We start from the raw sequence: 17105 nt of genomic DNA on the forward strand, positions 1-17105 counted from the left end.
GAGGCTGCGGTGGCCGGGAGCGGCCACTGCACTCCAGTCTGGGCGACCGAGTGAGACTCCAACTCAAAAAAAAAAAAAAGAAAGACTAAGGAGATCATGGTTTCTACACATTTTTCACCACAAAAGCACAAAACAAAGGGATGCTAATCGCCAGCTTTTTAAAATGGTCTCAAAACGTCTTTGTTTTGTTTTTATGCTAAAATCTTCACAACTCAGTATGACAACCCAGTTTGGCAACTAGCGACACAGGCCTTTCACAAACGAAGAAGATACACAAATGGCTACGAAGCACATAAAAAGATGTTGACCATCACTCGTCACCAGAGAAATCCAAATTAGAGCCACAAGGAACAAAAACAAAGCAGCTAGAAGGAAAAAGATGACAGCCGCAGGTCTGGCGAGGACAAGCAGCTGTGGCTCACCAGCTGCGGGCGGGAGGTACAGTGGGACAGCCGCTGTGAAGAGCCGGCTGGCTGCTGAGACAGCTCAGAAGTTAGGAGAGTTAAGGACACACCTATCCTGTGACCCAGAAATTCTACTATTATGTATGTATTTGTTGACCCATGAGAAATGGAAACAAATGTCCATAAAAAGACTCCTGACACAAACTGCATAACAGTTTTACTCACAAGAGCCAAAGCCAAGAACGACCCAGATGCAAACCGGCAGGTACACGAACAAACAAGCTGCGGTGTATCTACACAGTGAACACTACTGAACAACACAAGTGACCGCCGATCCGTGCTGCCACACAGCTGAATCTCACAGACATAATGCCGAGTTCAGGAAGCCAAATACAGCTCCACTTATAGGAAACTGCAGAACAGGAAAAACTCATCTGTGGCGACTGAAAGACCAGGGCTACTCTGGAGGGAAGACGGGCCACAAAGGGCCGTATGCAGACCCCGCAGGTGGAGACGGAGTTCCACACTTCAGCTGGTGTGGCAGCCTCTCCTGTGTCTAAGTCTGTCCGAGCTACACTGAGCACTTAAAAGCTGTGCCTTTGATTACACATAAATTACACCGCAACACAATTTTCTAACTTTAAAAATGGTTACGTGTGCTGCATTTCCCCTGTGGCATACTTCTGTCTAGCTGTAAGATCCTGTGGGGATGGCTTTGACCAGTGCAACATGACTGACTCGACATTCACAAGCAGCAAAGTCCTGATGACGAAAACCACAAACATGCCAACTGCTGCCGCTCCGCTTCCGCCTATTCAGCCTCAGCGGAGCATCTGCTTGCCTCACCTCGCAGAAGCCCAGCCCCAGGCCACACGCTGGACCAGGGCCCCAGGACCGGCACACAAGTCTCAACCCATCGAACTCCGCGGCGCTCCTGGAGACCCAGCTTGAAAGTCACCAGCCCCCGAAAGTCTCTCCCAGTCTTCCCTCATCCTTCCAAAGTCCCAGCCTCGCTCCAAGCCTCCTTCCGATCAAGCAGCCATCCCATGCCGAGCTCTAGCACTTGGACTCACCACGGCACGCTAGACAGATCTGTTTCGTGTCCGTCTTCCCACTCTACAGAGACCTCTGAAGACAGCAATGTCGTGTTCAGCTCTGTATCCCCAGCATCCGGAGCACAGAAGCTGGGACAGGTGGGCATTCAGCAAATGGTTTTGAATTCATTCATCCATCTTCCCTACACAGATTTCCAGGCAGAGCAATACTAAAACGAACACTAGACTAGCAGAGTCAGGAAGTCGAGCCCACTTCATATTTTGAACCTCAGACTGCCTGGCTGTCTGACCATCATCTGCTCGTCCCATCTGTGTTACTGCCTGCCTTGTGGGAACACTGAGCTTTGGAAACAACTGCACTTAACTTCAACGGCAATGCAGCTTTCGAAAGAAACACTGTGTGCCAGGTGTGGTGACTCACACCTATAATCCCAACACTTTGGGATTACGAGGCAAGAGGACTGCCTGAGCCCATGGGCTCAGAGACCAGCCTGGCCTAAACAACAAGACCTCGTCTCCACAATAAACAAAAAAATTAGCCGGGTGTGGTAGTGCACACCTGTGGTTCCAGCTACTTGCAAGGCTGAGGCAGAAAGATGGCCTGAGACCAGGTCAAGGCTGCGGTGGCCGGGAGTGTGCCACTGTACTCCAGCCTGGGTGACAGAGAGAGACTCCAACTCAAAAAAAAAAAAAAAAAATGTGTGTTGCTTTCATTTCTATGATCCAATTAAGATAAAGATGTGCCTGATGAGAAAAACATTACTCAAAGCATTATTGTTCATCAACTGATTTGTTTTCACAAGAAAAAAAAATGAACTGTTGGCGTTCCACTCAGAGGATTGTTTACAATCTCAAAATATGGTGTGTCGATCTTAGAAGATGTAACTCACAAGTGCATTCTTCCACATCTTCAAACAACAGACTGGACAATAAATTATATATTATTAATGTGGACGGAAGACAACAAGACTGCACTGTCTGCTCAAATAGAAAAACATCAGGTGGAAGATGTCCAACAAATTACTGTTGAACTACATGTATCAAGGGACCTGCAATGTATGTCAGTGATGGTCTCACATGTTACCACACGTTAGAAAAATATAAGATATAGAATTCTGACTTTTTGGCTGTAAATAAGTTTTTCGATGTCCAAAATTCCATTATAAGCCAAATATCTTTACAATAAAATAAGTTGGCTCCAATGCTGTAATATTTAATATGAAGTGATTCAGATTTCACTATTTTGTAAAAAAGTGTGGTCAAGTTGTTGGTAGGTGATCCGCAGTCTCTGAGTGCACAGGGTTAATTATTCAAGTTTCATTTAAATAACTAACAAACATTACTCAATTAACACTACTTAAGCAGATAATGACACCCCACAAATAAATACTTCCAAGCCTAAGCTCACATCAATGTTATCAAGATTTTGTTATTTCAAAGCAGAATATTTTAAAACTCCATTTATGTTCAACAGTCATTATATGTTTCAGTGAATAACAAGCGACATTACTGATCCCTACCTAACACAGTATGCCAGACATCAAGCTACATGTTTTTCACACACTAATCTATTTAATTCTCATTTTTCAAAAATTATGGTACATGTATTACCATTCGTCCCATTTTATCTATAAAGAAACTGAGGCATGGAGATGTTAAGTAACTTACCCAAAGCCATAAACCTAGTAAAAGTCACAGAATTAAAACTAGAACCCAAGTCTGACTCCAAACTCATGTTTCTTGCCACTGCACTAAACTACCACTAAACATCCTGTTTTCATATACATTGAATGAAGTTTCTGGAAAAGGCACCAACTATGTTTAAACAGCTCTTTGGATCAAAGCAAAGTCCAGAAGAATGTGATTGGATGCTTGCTAGAATACAGAAAGTAGACTTCTTTGTCTTCCCATAAATCTCTGTTGTTCGTGACTTCTTGAGGTATACCAATTTACTAATTTGTCATACTGCCCAACACTGAAAGAATTCTCTTCCAGATGCTACAATTAAGACACAATCCCAGCCGGGCTCAGTGGCTCAGCCTGCAATCCCAGCACTCTGGGAGGCCGAAGCAAGTGGATTGCCTGAGCCCGTGGGTTTGAGACCAGACAGGGCAACTTGGCGAGACCTCGTCTCTACAACAAAAATCCAAAATTAGACAGGTGTGGTAGTGCACGCCTGTAGTTCTGGCTACTCGGAAGGCTGAGGCGGAAGGATCGCCGGAGCCCAGCAGGTCGAGGCTGCAGTGGCCGGGAGCAGCCACTGCACTCCAGTCTGGGTGACAGAGTGAGACTCCAAATCAAAAATAAAAAAGTCACAATCCTGGCCGGGCTTGTTTGCTCAGCCTATAATCCCAGCACTTTGGGAGGCTGAGGTGAGTGGACTGCCTGAGCACACAGGTTCAAGACAAGCCTGGGCAACTTGGTGAGACCTTGTCTCTACAATAAATCAAAACTAGCCGGGCATATTAGTGCATGCCCGTAGTTCCAGCTACTTGTAAGGCTGAGTCAGAAGGATCGCCAGATGCTGGAGTGGCCGTGAGTATGCCACCGTACTCCAGCCTGGGCGATGGAGTGAGACTCCAACTCAGAAAAAAATAAAAAAAGATACAACCCCTTATACTGTACAGTTAAATTCATCAGGGAGTCCTTTAATACTCTCTGAAAATATACACATGTGAATTGGGAGTATATATGTAAGGGTAGAGAAGACAAGAAGCAGGTATGAAGGCCTACGGCACACAAGGACTAGGAGACCGGGGTAACATCTAGCAATAGTTCCTCACCAACAGTTCAGATTCCAAACGTGTAACGCCTTTGTCTTGTTCCTTACCAGAAGTTTGCTTTAACTATGCAACTTCCATGGAAGTTCAGCAATAACAAACATGACAATGGCCTTGTTCTAAACAGAGAGGGCATTCCTGACCGTGATGGCATGAATCACGCTCGCACTACCAACCTGGTCAATATTGAGGCGGAGCGGCATCAGGGACACCCTCAGGCAGCATTCCTGCGGCGACCTGCCAGATTCTGGACGCACATGCAAGGCTTTCACTGTCAACTACAAGACAAGAAAGCAAAAGCATTTCCCCACAATGACACGATGATCTTGTTCTCACCAAAAATGAGAACAAAATACAAAGAAAGAAAAATCCCTGCTCCTATTCTACATGAGAGCAAAGGTGGAACTGTTATCCTCTTTTCTTAAGAGTCTGAATTAAACTTTTTTGGGCTGCACACCCCCTTCGAGAATCTGACGAAAGACAGGGACTCTCTTCAGGGGGGAAACCACAAGGGGAGAGCGCGGTACTTGCGGGCTCGCAGGAATTCACCAAGACCCCGAGTTACTCCGCAGACCCCTTTGCCAAGTCACTTTTATGGCGAACCTTCTGAGTCCTGAGCTGATCATGTCTACCTTACTAAAATGTAAGAAGTGTTAGAAATCTGAAATGCTTTTAGCGATACTTCCAGCAATACCAAATATTTTGTAGAGATCACTATGGACTTCTGGTTTTCTTCAGATATTGACTTACTGAGGCAATTATAGTTAACGGATCCTAGAAGTGACATGTGAAATAATTTTTTAAACAGAAAACTTTAAGCAGCACATTTAAGAGATTGTTCATATTAAAATGAGAAAAAAATATCCGGTAGTTTCCCCCCTCTCCTGCAGTTTGACACAATAAAAACATTTTTCCAAAGCTAATAGAACAACAACAAAAATAGGGTTTTACATCTCACCATGTTGGAATGAGCTTTCCGAGGCATTTCTTTACTGCAATACAGGTACAAAAATTTATTCATTTGTGATGTTGCCAGACGATCTCGAATCTCAAGATCCTGAACAATGAACACCTGTCGAGAGACTGGGTGTTCTAAGAGGCTGGAATCGCATTCTGGCTTGCATGGGGGGTACACTTCATGCTGAAACTTCACCTTGACAGATAAGAAGGAACACAGAGCAATCTTTATATCTTTTTTAGATTAGATTTCCTCTTTAAAATGCAAAATATCACTGATCATTTCCTTTTAATTCTATCCCAGCTTACAATTCCACTTTCAAAGAGCTCAACACCATGACATCCCCTCATTTGTTCACTCCTTCATTGATCTACAGTGACCTCCGCTGTCTGAGGTTTATGCTTTCCTTGGTTTCAGTTACCCGCTGCCAACTGAAGTCCGAAAAGATTACAGCTAATTTGAGACAGAGAGAGAGACTACATTCACATAACTTTTATGATGTACTGTAATGAATTTCTCAGTGTGCCTAATTTAGAAACTAAACGTCATCACACACATATATATATACATAGGAAAAAGCACAGTATATGCAAGGCTCAGTGCTACCTGCAGTTTCAGGCACCCACTGGGGGTCTTGGAGTGTATGCCCCGTGGATACAAGGGGGCTACTGGATGGTGCCCCACCACACAGACAAGCATGACTAGCTGCGAGGCAACGGCCTGGACATGGCCTCTTTTCTCCTCCTGTGCCCTCTCTCTGGCTTCGCTCAGCCTCTCCGGCCAGGGCTGGTCTCCAAAGGGTGTACCCGTGTCTCAGTGATGAGCAGGGAGGGCGACCAAGCAAAGCTGAAAGTAATGTGGGTGCCACATTCCGTGTAATGAATGTGACTGTGAACACCAGATAGAATTTGACTACCTGACTTGCTTATCTATAAAACTGTTTGCTGTACTGCCCTGAGATGTGGACTCTCCTGCACCAACGTGCCGCCATCAGTACCTCATGGGCAGTTTCTTTCCTCACCAACCTGCTGCTGTTGGTGTCTCATGGGTGGTTTCTTTCTGCCAACCCATCACCACTGGTGCCACATGGGTGGACCCTCTCCCTCACTGGCTAGCTGCCATCACTGTCTCCTGTCAGTACTAATAAACCAGTGTCTTTCCCTTCTGGACCTCCAGGTGACTTCTTTGAAACAGGCAAAGAACTTTATGTACAAGTCCTCTCAGATCTGGGGCTGTTGTGTTACATCATTTCTTATCTGACTGATCAGATCCCTGATCCTTTTCAAGGAAAATCCTCAACAGGAATAAGACACAAAGTTATCTTATATACCTAAGAAAGGGCTTAAAAATGAGTCAATGGAGGAAGCAAAAAGGGGCAAAGAGATGACTGAATCTATGGGACTGTCATCACGACACTATTTCTATGCTAACTGCCCTCACATATGGCGCCTGGTCCAATCTCAGACTTGAGAGCATATGACGCCGCCAGAGGGTCGCAAAGGACCTGCCACGTGCACTGTCCCACCACAGGCCTTCCCAGTCAGGGCAGTGGTTCCTGAGGGTCCTGGGAAAAGGGATCGGCACCACCTGAAAACTACCCGCAAGTGCAAATTCTTGGACCCTACCTCAGACCTACTGAATCAGAAACTCCGGGGTGGGCCAGAACCCAGGGCATGCTGAGCTTGCTCAACTCCAGACCACTGCTCTAGGGAGAGACTGGGAAAAGAAAAGAAAAACACCTCAGTCATCTCAGAACATCTGAGAAAGAAAAAGAGGTAAGAGTTTTATACAAGATCCCTGCACTCTCTGATCTGAAGGGTCGGGACTTAATGCTCAAGACCATTCAGCGGGAGGTTACCAGAGAACCCCCACTAATGCTCCTACTTAAGTAGACTTTTCCTTTCAAGACGCCGACTTACCTTGCTTAACTGTATTTCCATCAAAAAATCATGGTTCCTTCCTTTTCCGCCACATACCATACCACGTCCATGTCTTGTGGGCGTGTGAGAAGGCGAACCGTGGGGACTACTAAAAATAAGCCAAAAATGAAAAAAAAAAAAAAAAACCTCTGTTAAAGAAATATCCAAAGAAAACCAGTGAATAACATCATGAAAAAATGATAAGATGAAAGAGAAAATAAGATTACAGAACTATCAAGATGTTACCACAAATTATATTACTACCAATCAAAATCATGCTTTATACATTGGAGACACTGTAAACATGCATTTTATCATCACATTAGCATAATCATGTGCTTGCTAAATACTCAGAACTATAGAAAAAGCTACTTATGATGCTGGAGGCCACATCACAGGAGACACTGAGAAATGAGACCTCCTTATAAGTTTTTTGTTACTTCAGAAACCCTCAGAGCACAAATTCTATAAATCCCAATTAATACAGGAAAGAATTACAGTAGCGAGAAGCATTTTAAAATCACTTTTAAGTAGAAAAAGTTGCTGAACTATTGTACCAAATGTTACTGCTCCACAAAGCCCCACATGCCCTGTCCCACCCCAATGAGAAAGTCTGCCCTGCACCTGTTCCATATACCTGATTCCCTTCTAGGACTACCAAGCATTGCACCCATCTCACACGTGCTCAGTGAGTGCCAGATGGCGGGGGTCAGGGCATGCCCGGCCCGGCCTTCTCACACTCACTTCACTTCACTGCCCTCATCTACTCTCATGACTGTTTCTTCCCTTAGAAACGAGGACAAGGTCTGGGTCTTATTCATTTTTATAAACAGGCACATGGTAGATATCTGAATATTTTTGCTAAATGAAAATCATCTGTCAATCTTTAGTAAAAATACAAACACTGCCAGGTGCGGTGGCTCAAGCCTGTAACTCCAACTCTTTGGGAGGCAGAGTTGAGAAGACTGCCTGAGCCCAGGAGTTCAAAAGACCAGTCTGGGCAACCCGGTGAGACCTCATCTCTACAATAAATCAAAAAATTAGCTGTAGTTCCAGCTGCTTGCAAGGCTGAGGTGGAAAGACTGCCTGAGACCAGCTGTGGTGGCTGTGTGCATGCCACCACACTCCAACCTGGGCAACAAAGTGAGACTCCAACTCAGAAAAAGAAAAAAAAATACAAACACTACAAATCAGTTCACAAATAACAAACTCTAAAATTGACACTTAGATTGCATCGTTTTTAATATTACTTTCTTAATAATTCTTAAAATAACAAAGGTATGTATTTTTCCAAAAAAAGAACACACTGGCCCACCAAGTAAACTTGTGTAGGGATTGAACTTACATGTGACTTTTAGCTGGCGAAGTGGGAGGGGCTGTTCCAAAATCCTTTCCTCCGTAAAGGTGCCACACAAGAGAGACCTCCTTCACCACATACCGGACGACGGGGACAGGAAAGTGCAGCGGGGCTTTGCTGGTGTCTGTCTTCCTAGCCGGCAGGCTAAAGTAGTTGTCTCTGATCACAATCGCGTCATCAACCATGATTTTTATGACTGGCTCTTCCTCCTTCTCCTAAGATAAACAGACAGGTAGCATGTTTGTACTTACCACACTAGCAACAACTACGATGCTGCATATCCACAGAGGCGTTCTTGATTCTACATCTCTCACAACTTCAATGTGGAAAATGAAGCAATAATCACTGACGTTGACCTTCATATAAAATATTCTGCTTTATTAACCATAAGACGTACTCTCTTTCTGTTCTATGAAAATCTCTCCATAAGTATTTTTTATAGTTTACAGTTTGGCTCTCACTATTTGATAATAAAGGCACAGGTTTAGTGTGTGTGACTGCATGTGCATTGGCGTTTAGTTTAAAGTCAATACTGCATTCCAAGCCAAACTTGAAAAAATTTCAACATACTGATCAAATTACCAAGTTTCTAATAATAGGTTTACTGAGTTTGATTGCTTTGATTTTTTAAATTTAACCAGAAAGTTCTTAGAGTTTAGTAAATAAATACGGCCACTTACTGGATAGGTACTATGGAACAGTGCCCCCACACCCTCCGAGAAAAGAAAATACACATCTATAGAAAGAGAGAGAGAGAGAGAGAGAGAGAGAGAGAGATCGATCTCATCTCACCTCTACAAGCACATCCACACACATTCACACACAAAACTTCAGTCTTCACACACATCTTATCCTTCCCAACGCTTGGACTCTGAACAGTCAGTCATCTTAACCACATACATCTGTAGTTCAATAATCTATGTCAGGAATTTTGCAAATATAAAGCATCTTCTTGGGCTCTCTGAGAGATGTGTCATAGAAATAGTAAAGTATAGCAACCATTTACAAAAGGTCAGTAGTAAATTATAAAACAAAGTAATTCTGAACCATTAAAAGGTAATAAAACCGGCAGTTTTTCCTCTTTGAAAAACCCGCCCACGGCAGGTCTCTCCGCTGTGAATCTTCCGTTTTCCTTCTTCTCTTTTTCTTGCTAATAAACTTTGTTTTAAAAAAAAAAAAAGTCAACAAAACCTAAAGAATCTTCTTCCGGTTCCCTTTAGTCAATTTAATTGTAAGCATTTTAAGGCCTCGACGACGTTATTATTACCTGGACGGCTGCTTTTGGTGCAAAAAGAATGCAAAAGTCATCGCTTTCCGTGGGTCCACCTGTTGCATCACTAACCAAGTGATGAGTGAACGAGGTGTACGCAGGGCCTGGCTCCTGGGACACATTCCCACTCTCATCTGGAAACAGGAAGAGGTCTGAACAGCACGGTTCCTGGATGTGACACTTTTCATCCAAAACTCCTAGATCAAAAGATTGCAAAATTGTGTTGGACACACTTTGAAATGTCAACAACACATTTTTTAACTGTCAGTTAGTTACATGTTGAGTGCTTCTACCTGTAATAACTCATTTATTCCTCAAGATCACCCAGCAAAGCTGAAGCTTAACTAGAGCTCCCGTAACATGTCTAAAAACCCCTCAGCAAGAGGCAGAAATACACCAAAGATCACTAATAAAAAGATTACCAATAAATCTGACATTCTCTAAGAAAAGTCAATGGCTGGGCATAGTGGCTCACGCCTGTCATCCCAGCACCTTGGGAGGCAGAGGCAAAAGGATTTCTTCAGCCCAGGAGTTTGAGAGCAGCCTAGGCAACAAAGCGAGACCTCACTTCTACTGATTAAAAAAAAAAAAAGAAAAGAAAAAATTTGTGCTGGACGTGGTGGCTCATGCCTGTAATCTCAGTACTTTGGGAGGCTGAGGCAAGAAGATTAGCTGAGCCCACGGATTCGAGACCAGCATGGGTAACTCGGTGAGACCTCGTTTCTACAATCAATTAAAAAATTAGCCAGGTATGGTGGCGCAGGCCTGTAGTTCCAGCTACTTAGACGGCTAAGGAGGAAAGATCACCTGAACCCAGCAAGTCAAGGCTGCGGTGGCCATAAGCATGCCACTGCACTCCAGCCTGGACAACAGAGTTAGACTCTGACTCAAAAAAAAAAAAAAAAAAAAAAGTAAATTTAAAAACAAACACCAGAAGAGTAAATGTTGGCGTCATAAAGTGAAGACCGTGCTCCCAGAGAGCCAGTGCGGCAGAGGCTGAAGAGCTCTGCAGCAGCTTGTTGCTGTGGCCAAGGCTTGCTTCAGCCAAGACGCCGCCGTGCTCACTCCGTCCCAGCTCTGGAAGAAACTCCTTGGGCAATGTGGCAAGGGGTTATACCTAGCAGAGCCTACCTAAAACTATAGGAAACCTCTGCGTGAGGGAAGGGGGAAGAGTAGCAAGCAAGCCTCAGGCTGGAGAGGAAGGCAGTGACTCCAAGCTGTGAAAAGATCACTTCTTGGGGCACTGGATACGCAAACTGCAACCTGGCTTCAGAGAGCTGCCTCAGGACAGAGCTCCCAAAAGATGCATGTGCACTGAAATCTGTATGTGAACATCTATTTTTATACATTCATATTGCACACTAGAGTCACTAATTCCTTCCCTATTCACTCAAACCAAGCACAGTGATGGGAGTTGAGAACACCAAGATGAATAAAGTGAAATTTTGGTCTCAAAGACTTACAGACTAGATTTTTATTTATTTCATTTGAGTGGAAGTCTCACTCTGTCACCCGGGCTGAAGTGCAGTGGCTGAATCCTGGCTTGCTGCAGCCTCAAGCTCATGGATTCAGGCTATCCTCCCACCTCAGCCTTTCGAGCAGCTGGGACTTCAGGCCTGTAGTTCATGCCCAGCTAATTTTTTGATTTGTTGGAGAGATCAGTTCTCACTATGTTGCCTAGGCTGGTCTCAAACTCCTGGGCTCAAGCAATCCTCCCATTTCGGCCTCCCAAAGTGCTGGGATTACAGGCATGAGCCATGGCACACAGTCCACAGACTAGCTTGGCTGACTCATCCTTATAGGTGTCCGGTGCCGAATCTTGTATGTTGAAGCTGCTATAATCATTAAATATCCTTTCCCATGTAATTAAGATAGCTGCTAATATTTACTACAAATAATGTAGTGCATAGGAAGCTAGAGGTCTCAGTTCACCTCCTTAGTTTGAATGTACCCTAAATTAGAATGAAAGCAACTTTCAGTGCTAGACTTTTAAAGCACCATGAAATCATCTCTTAATTAAAATTTCACAATACAGAGAAACGGCTGTGTCCACTGAAATAGAAAAAAATGTTTTGGAACAGAGGCTTCAAAACGTGTCGATGCTTCCATTTGGTTTTCAAGGCTCTCTAATCACCCGGCCCCTTCCTGCTTATCCAACTTCACTGTCTAACTCTTGCCAAGAAGAAGGGAACTTTTGTTCTACAACAGCCTGAAAGTCATGGCTCAATAACTGGGGCTCACGCCTGCCTTTTTCTGTGCTTAATGAACTTGTCGAGATTACCTTCTCCCCCTCTCTTTACACACCTAAATCTTATCCACTTTGTCAAAGCCAGTCCATCTCACTTTTACTAAAGTCTAATGCAATTCTTTTAGTCCTTTCCAAATAGCAGTAGAGCATATACCACAGCTGAAGTGTTTTCTCGTAGCATTTATCAGTCTAAGTAGCAGCACAGTCCAGTGCCACTGGCTTTACTAGGCTATAAGCTCCCAGCCAACACAAGCTCTGCCTTCCATCTACCGTGCATTCCCTCCACCACCCTGGCCAGAGTCACCCATCTACTAGACACTCAACAAACACACGCTGATGGACTGACAGATATCCACCCAAACTCAGATGTGACTTCTCTTTAAGGAGTCACTTACCAAGTTCCTGAGAACAAAGACAACGCAGGCCCCAACCACGCACCCGTGGTCCCAGAGCAAACGTCTGGCCTTACCGTGGGCCTGCGGCTTCGCGGACGCGGCGGCCTGCTGCGCGTCCATCTCCTCCATGGCATCGCTCATCAGGTCTCGTAAAACCTGCTGGTCGGCTTCAGCACCGCTGGGATCCGCCTACAGCCAGAGAGCCTAACTTCAAATAACTGGAAACGCTCTTACGAAACAAACTACTGACACTTGTTTTATCCTAGAAACATGCTACGTTCTGCAAAAACACCGGAAGTAGGGACCCGCTCATTTTTCCACGACCAGCAGCTGCTGTACTTGCAAGTTTTCAGCATCTTCATTACCACCCGAACAACTACTAGCAGAGAGAAATAAATGTGTCATCGCCTCAAAGCCAGTACTGTGACCTGGAACCCTGAAAAGGCAATGCATCGAAAAAGGGGGAAGTTGGAAACGGCAGTAATGCTGGGGGAGGGGATACCTCTACCTAAATGAGTTTGGTTTTCCCAAATCCTCTGAGACAAAGCAACTGTGGGTCAAAGCCTCACTTCTCAGACACCTAGGGACAGTCAAGGCCCACCCAGCAGGGGAAACCCACCAAACAGTGAGTCACAGGGTTCAACTTCAGCACCAGTACCATTCTGGTTAGGGAACCACATATTCATTCAATCCAGACCGCGCTTTTTATATGTGAGCATGACTCTAAGGTGGAATGATCCACATTGAAAGGAGTCATTTAAAATAACTTTTAATAAGCTGGAGAATGTTTTCACAAAGAGAATAAATAGTAGAGAGGGAGTGCCAAAAATCACCTCATTATCAGTAAGAATACAGCAGGAGCCAGGCATCACCAACAGAAGTGTTACACAAATGACGTGTAAAATAATCCTGAACTAAAGATAACGATCACAGTGCCAGTCGGCCCTTACTGGAGTACATGACAGAGGCCGCGTAACCTAAGGGGATTGAGAATTCTAGCACAGAAGAGGCCCTGAAGGAAACAACACTGAAAAAGAAAAATGCTGAGCTGGACATTGTTCGAGCTGGACATACAAGAGACGTCAGAAAGATGGCATCTGAGACATAAAAAAAGCACTAAACTGAGAAACAAAATATCTGGGTTTGTTGCTATTTTTGCTACTAATTAGGGCAATCACTTACATTCTCTGGGCCTTAACTTATCATCTGTAAAACAGAGGAACTGATCTTTAATTTAATCTTTAACCTCTCTATCTCACTAGGTTGTCATGAAAGGAAAAGAAAACCATACATGAAAAAGTATTTACACAGGATATCCAGAAAACTGGATGGATAGTCTTAGAGATAACAAGTAGGGAAACATATGATAATATAAACACATCTTCTGGTAACAATACTTAACACCTGCCATCTACCTATTCATAGCATGCTTATATACAACTTGCATAGGACTAGCTTTTGCCTAAAAACGTACTCTTTCTTCCCTGAAGACAGATGAAAATAACCTGTCTGAGAAAAAAGTATTATGTTAGTTCAGCTTAGTGTTCTGAAACAGAGAATATCAAACAGTAAAATGATTTTCCAAAAAGGCCCATGGAATCACCTTTCCAGACCCTATTACTCTGAAGGTAAAGAAGAGATGGATGACTTTTCAAGTTTCTCTTCCACCTTGTGCCTGTCATGAAGACCTCAATGATGCCAGCATGTCACGACAAGGTGGGGACTGAGGTCAGCACCGTGGACTGTACCTTCGACTTTCTTTGAGGGGCTCCAGGCTTCACTTCTGTCTTGTTAGGCGCATGCAAGTCTCCGTAGCTTGCAATGTACTGAATGAGGTTCATTAACGCAGCACAAGAGTCTGAGCATGTTCTGATATGGACAATATCGCTGGAACAGTGTAACTCAAAGCGGGGCTCAGTCTGGACAGAGACACAGAAAAAAAAAGATGAAAATGCTTTCAAGAAAAAGAGACTAAAATTCTTTTTATTACACAGATTCACATTTTAAAAGATATAATAATAATCTGTCTTGCCACACGAAAAAATGTCTCTATAATAACTCAATTTCAATTTTAACATATTTATCTGTTTTGACTAAAATTAGGTAAGTGGAAAAATTTCATGGTCAATTCGGTTTTTTAATATTTTTACTTTTCATTAGTTTGAGTCAGGGTCTCACCCTATCACCCAGGCTGGAATACAGTGACATAATCATGGCTCGTTGCACCCTCAACTTCCTGGGTTCAGGAGATCCTTCTGCCTCAGCCTCCCCAAGCGGCTGGGACTACATGGCTGCGCCACTATACCTGGTTAATCATTTGAATTTTTATAGGGACAAGGTCTCGCTATATTGCCTAGGCTGGTCTCAAACTCCTAGGCTCAAGCAATCTTCTCACCTTGGCCTCCCAAAGTGCAGAGATTACAGGTGTGAGCCACTGTACCAGGTCACAATTTTTTAATCTCTCAAAAAGTAGGATTTAAATAAACATTTCCATTTATTTTGATAACTTACTTGTTCTCCATCAGAATCAGACTTCACTGCAGTTATGGTTAATTCCAAAAGCCCCATATCCATCACACGAACATAATCTAAAATTTTTAAAAGTAATTAATAAAATGTTTGAGTACAGCTTTCAAAAGATGTTTGCTTATCCAACCAATGCCTAACAAAACTAGCATGTCTCGAAAATTCATTGCAGAGAGCGCTACAAATATTTATAATGAAATGAAAATAGTTTCAACCTACAAGTCACTTTATTTTAGTTAGAAACAAAATTTGTCTTACATTAAATATTTGGAGCATATATAGTAATTTGATGCACCAATGTAGCAAGAACATTACAACTTCCAACTGAAAAACCAGTATCTGAAAAACCAAGCTCTGAATATATATCACATTGATCACCATATAAAGATCCTTCAAACTTTAAGAACCTTTAGTAAGATCCCTAGTCCACCAGCACTACCCCAGAGTTAAAATGTTTTAAAATATTCACACACAAAATATAAAGCAGTGTTCATCTACTCCAGACTTTGTTGTTTAACTCTTACCTCTATGCAAATTTATAGTGACAGTGTTACATTTGTCAGATAGATGTAAAGCAGCTTCATCCAAAATTATTCTGAGGCAAGAAAGATAAAAACCAATATCTAAAAATCCAAGTTGTGAACATTATACCACATGATCACTATATACTTAGTTAAATCATTCTTCCTGGTATGAACATCACCAAAATTATATGCAGTTACTAATTTTTAACTGTCATCAAACATTTTTTTAAGTCACTGTTTTGGGTGCTTGGAATGTTTAAATGGTACAAGCAATTAGATTAAATTATTTGCTCAAATTAATCGTAGCTTTTTAGCAGTTTTTAATGTCCAAATTCACAAGGCTTAAATTACACAGATAAAGTGGGCTGGGCATGGTGGTTTATGCCTGTAATCCCAGCACTGTGGGAGGCCAAGGTAGGAGGATGGTGTGAGGCCAGGAGTTGGGGACCAGACTGCGCAGCACAGAAAGACCTAGTCTTTACGAAACTGAAAAACTTTTAACAGTTAGCCAGGTGTGGTGGTGCATGCCTGTAGCCCTAGCTGCTTGAGAGGCTGAGGCTGCAGGATCACTTGAGCCCCAAAATTTGATATTACGGCAGGTAATAATCACGCCACTGCATTCCAGGCTGGGCAACAGAGTAAGACTCTCTCTATAAATAAGTAAATAAATATTTAAAAACAAAGTAAAAAATATCTGGTATTATGAGAAGTTTACCATATGTTTTAAAAAGTCAATTAAGAATCTCAAGAATTAATTTCTCCCCTAAACATGAAAAGCAATAATAAAAAGGTAAATGAACCAAGCCACCTGAGGAAAAAAAAAACTGAGTAACTTGGATAAAAGAATATGACTATTAGTAAAAGAAAGTTCATTTTAACGAAAGGTTGAAACTTTAATAAAATGGCTATCGTGTTTTGAACAGCTACATTTAGTATACAGTACCTGAGAGTTGAAGAAGATTTATCCAATGCAGCACTGCTAGAAATGCTGAAGGTTTCAACAGTAAGAAGAGATCGGATGGGCAAATAAAGGGGCCTAAGACCAAAAAGAAACAGCACATCACTGACACAGCACCAGAAATGCTCTTCAAAAATTTTGAACCTTAACTCTACTGGATTATGTATTTTTTCAAAACCTAATACATATTTTAATAACACTTTACTGTGTTCCATTTTTGCACCTACCTATAATCAAGTGCACAGTTCCAAAGATGAACATGAAAAGTTGTAAATGAAGTTGGAGGATTATATCCCAAAACTGGTTCATCAGCAATATTCAAGAAGTACAAAATCTATAACCACAAAAACAGAAAATGCCCTGCTTTAGAAGAAAAAAAGAATCGCTATAATATACTTAATACCAATATAAAACAGAATGTCTCACAGAAAAAGCAATCATTTAATTGGAAAATCATAATGCTACATGAAAAACTATCATCATTTTGAAGGAATTTGCTGCAACAAGTACTTGTGTCAGAAAAAAGGGTAATTATGGAAGGTGATAGATATGTCCATTTAACTGTAGTAATCATTTCTCTATGTATAGGTATACCAAAACATTGTGCTATTCACCTTAAACATATACAATATAAGATAATTTTTTAAGTACTTGTAAAATTAGATTCGAAATGAAAAGACCCATCCGACAACTGCAATGCTATGGAAACCT

General features: G+C 42.4%; 1 protein-coding gene across 2 annotated transcripts in view; it reads right to left on the reverse strand.

Moving 5' to 3' along the window:
• ATG2B (autophagy related 2B) overlaps window positions 1–17105 on the reverse strand; it is a 75283-nt gene that overhangs the window by 18028 nt on the left and 40150 nt on the right. The window contains exons 23-33 of one of the 2 annotated variants that reach the window (XM_021707886.1): window positions 16622–16728; window positions 16380–16472; window positions 15437–15507; window positions 14898–14974; window positions 14135–14305; window positions 12461–12575; window positions 9741–9940; window positions 8462–8688; window positions 7117–7225; window positions 5198–5392; window positions 4416–4517 (exon numbers count right to left, since the gene is read on the reverse strand). In XM_021707886.1, the coding sequence (XP_021563561.1) occupies window positions 4416–4517; window positions 5198–5392; window positions 7117–7225; window positions 8462–8688; window positions 9741–9940; window positions 12461–12575; window positions 14135–14305; window positions 14898–14974; window positions 15437–15507; window positions 16380–16472; window positions 16622–16728 (1467 nt within the window). Of the gene's footprint in view, window positions 1–4415; window positions 4518–5197; window positions 5393–7116; window positions 7226–8461; window positions 8689–9740; window positions 9941–12460; window positions 12576–14110; window positions 14306–14897; window positions 14975–15436; window positions 15508–16379; window positions 16473–16621; window positions 16729–17105 lie in introns of both variants that reach the window. The other variant, XM_021707885.1, reaches the window with a different exon arrangement.

The sequence above is a fragment of the Carlito syrichta genome, unplaced genomic scaffold (assembly GCF_000164805.1).
Source record: "Carlito syrichta isolate Samal-C Ts95f unplaced genomic scaffold, Tarsius_syrichta-2.0.1 Scaffold126596, whole genome shotgun sequence".
Classification (NCBI taxonomy): Eukaryota; Metazoa; Chordata; class Mammalia; order Primates; family Tarsiidae; genus Carlito; species Carlito syrichta.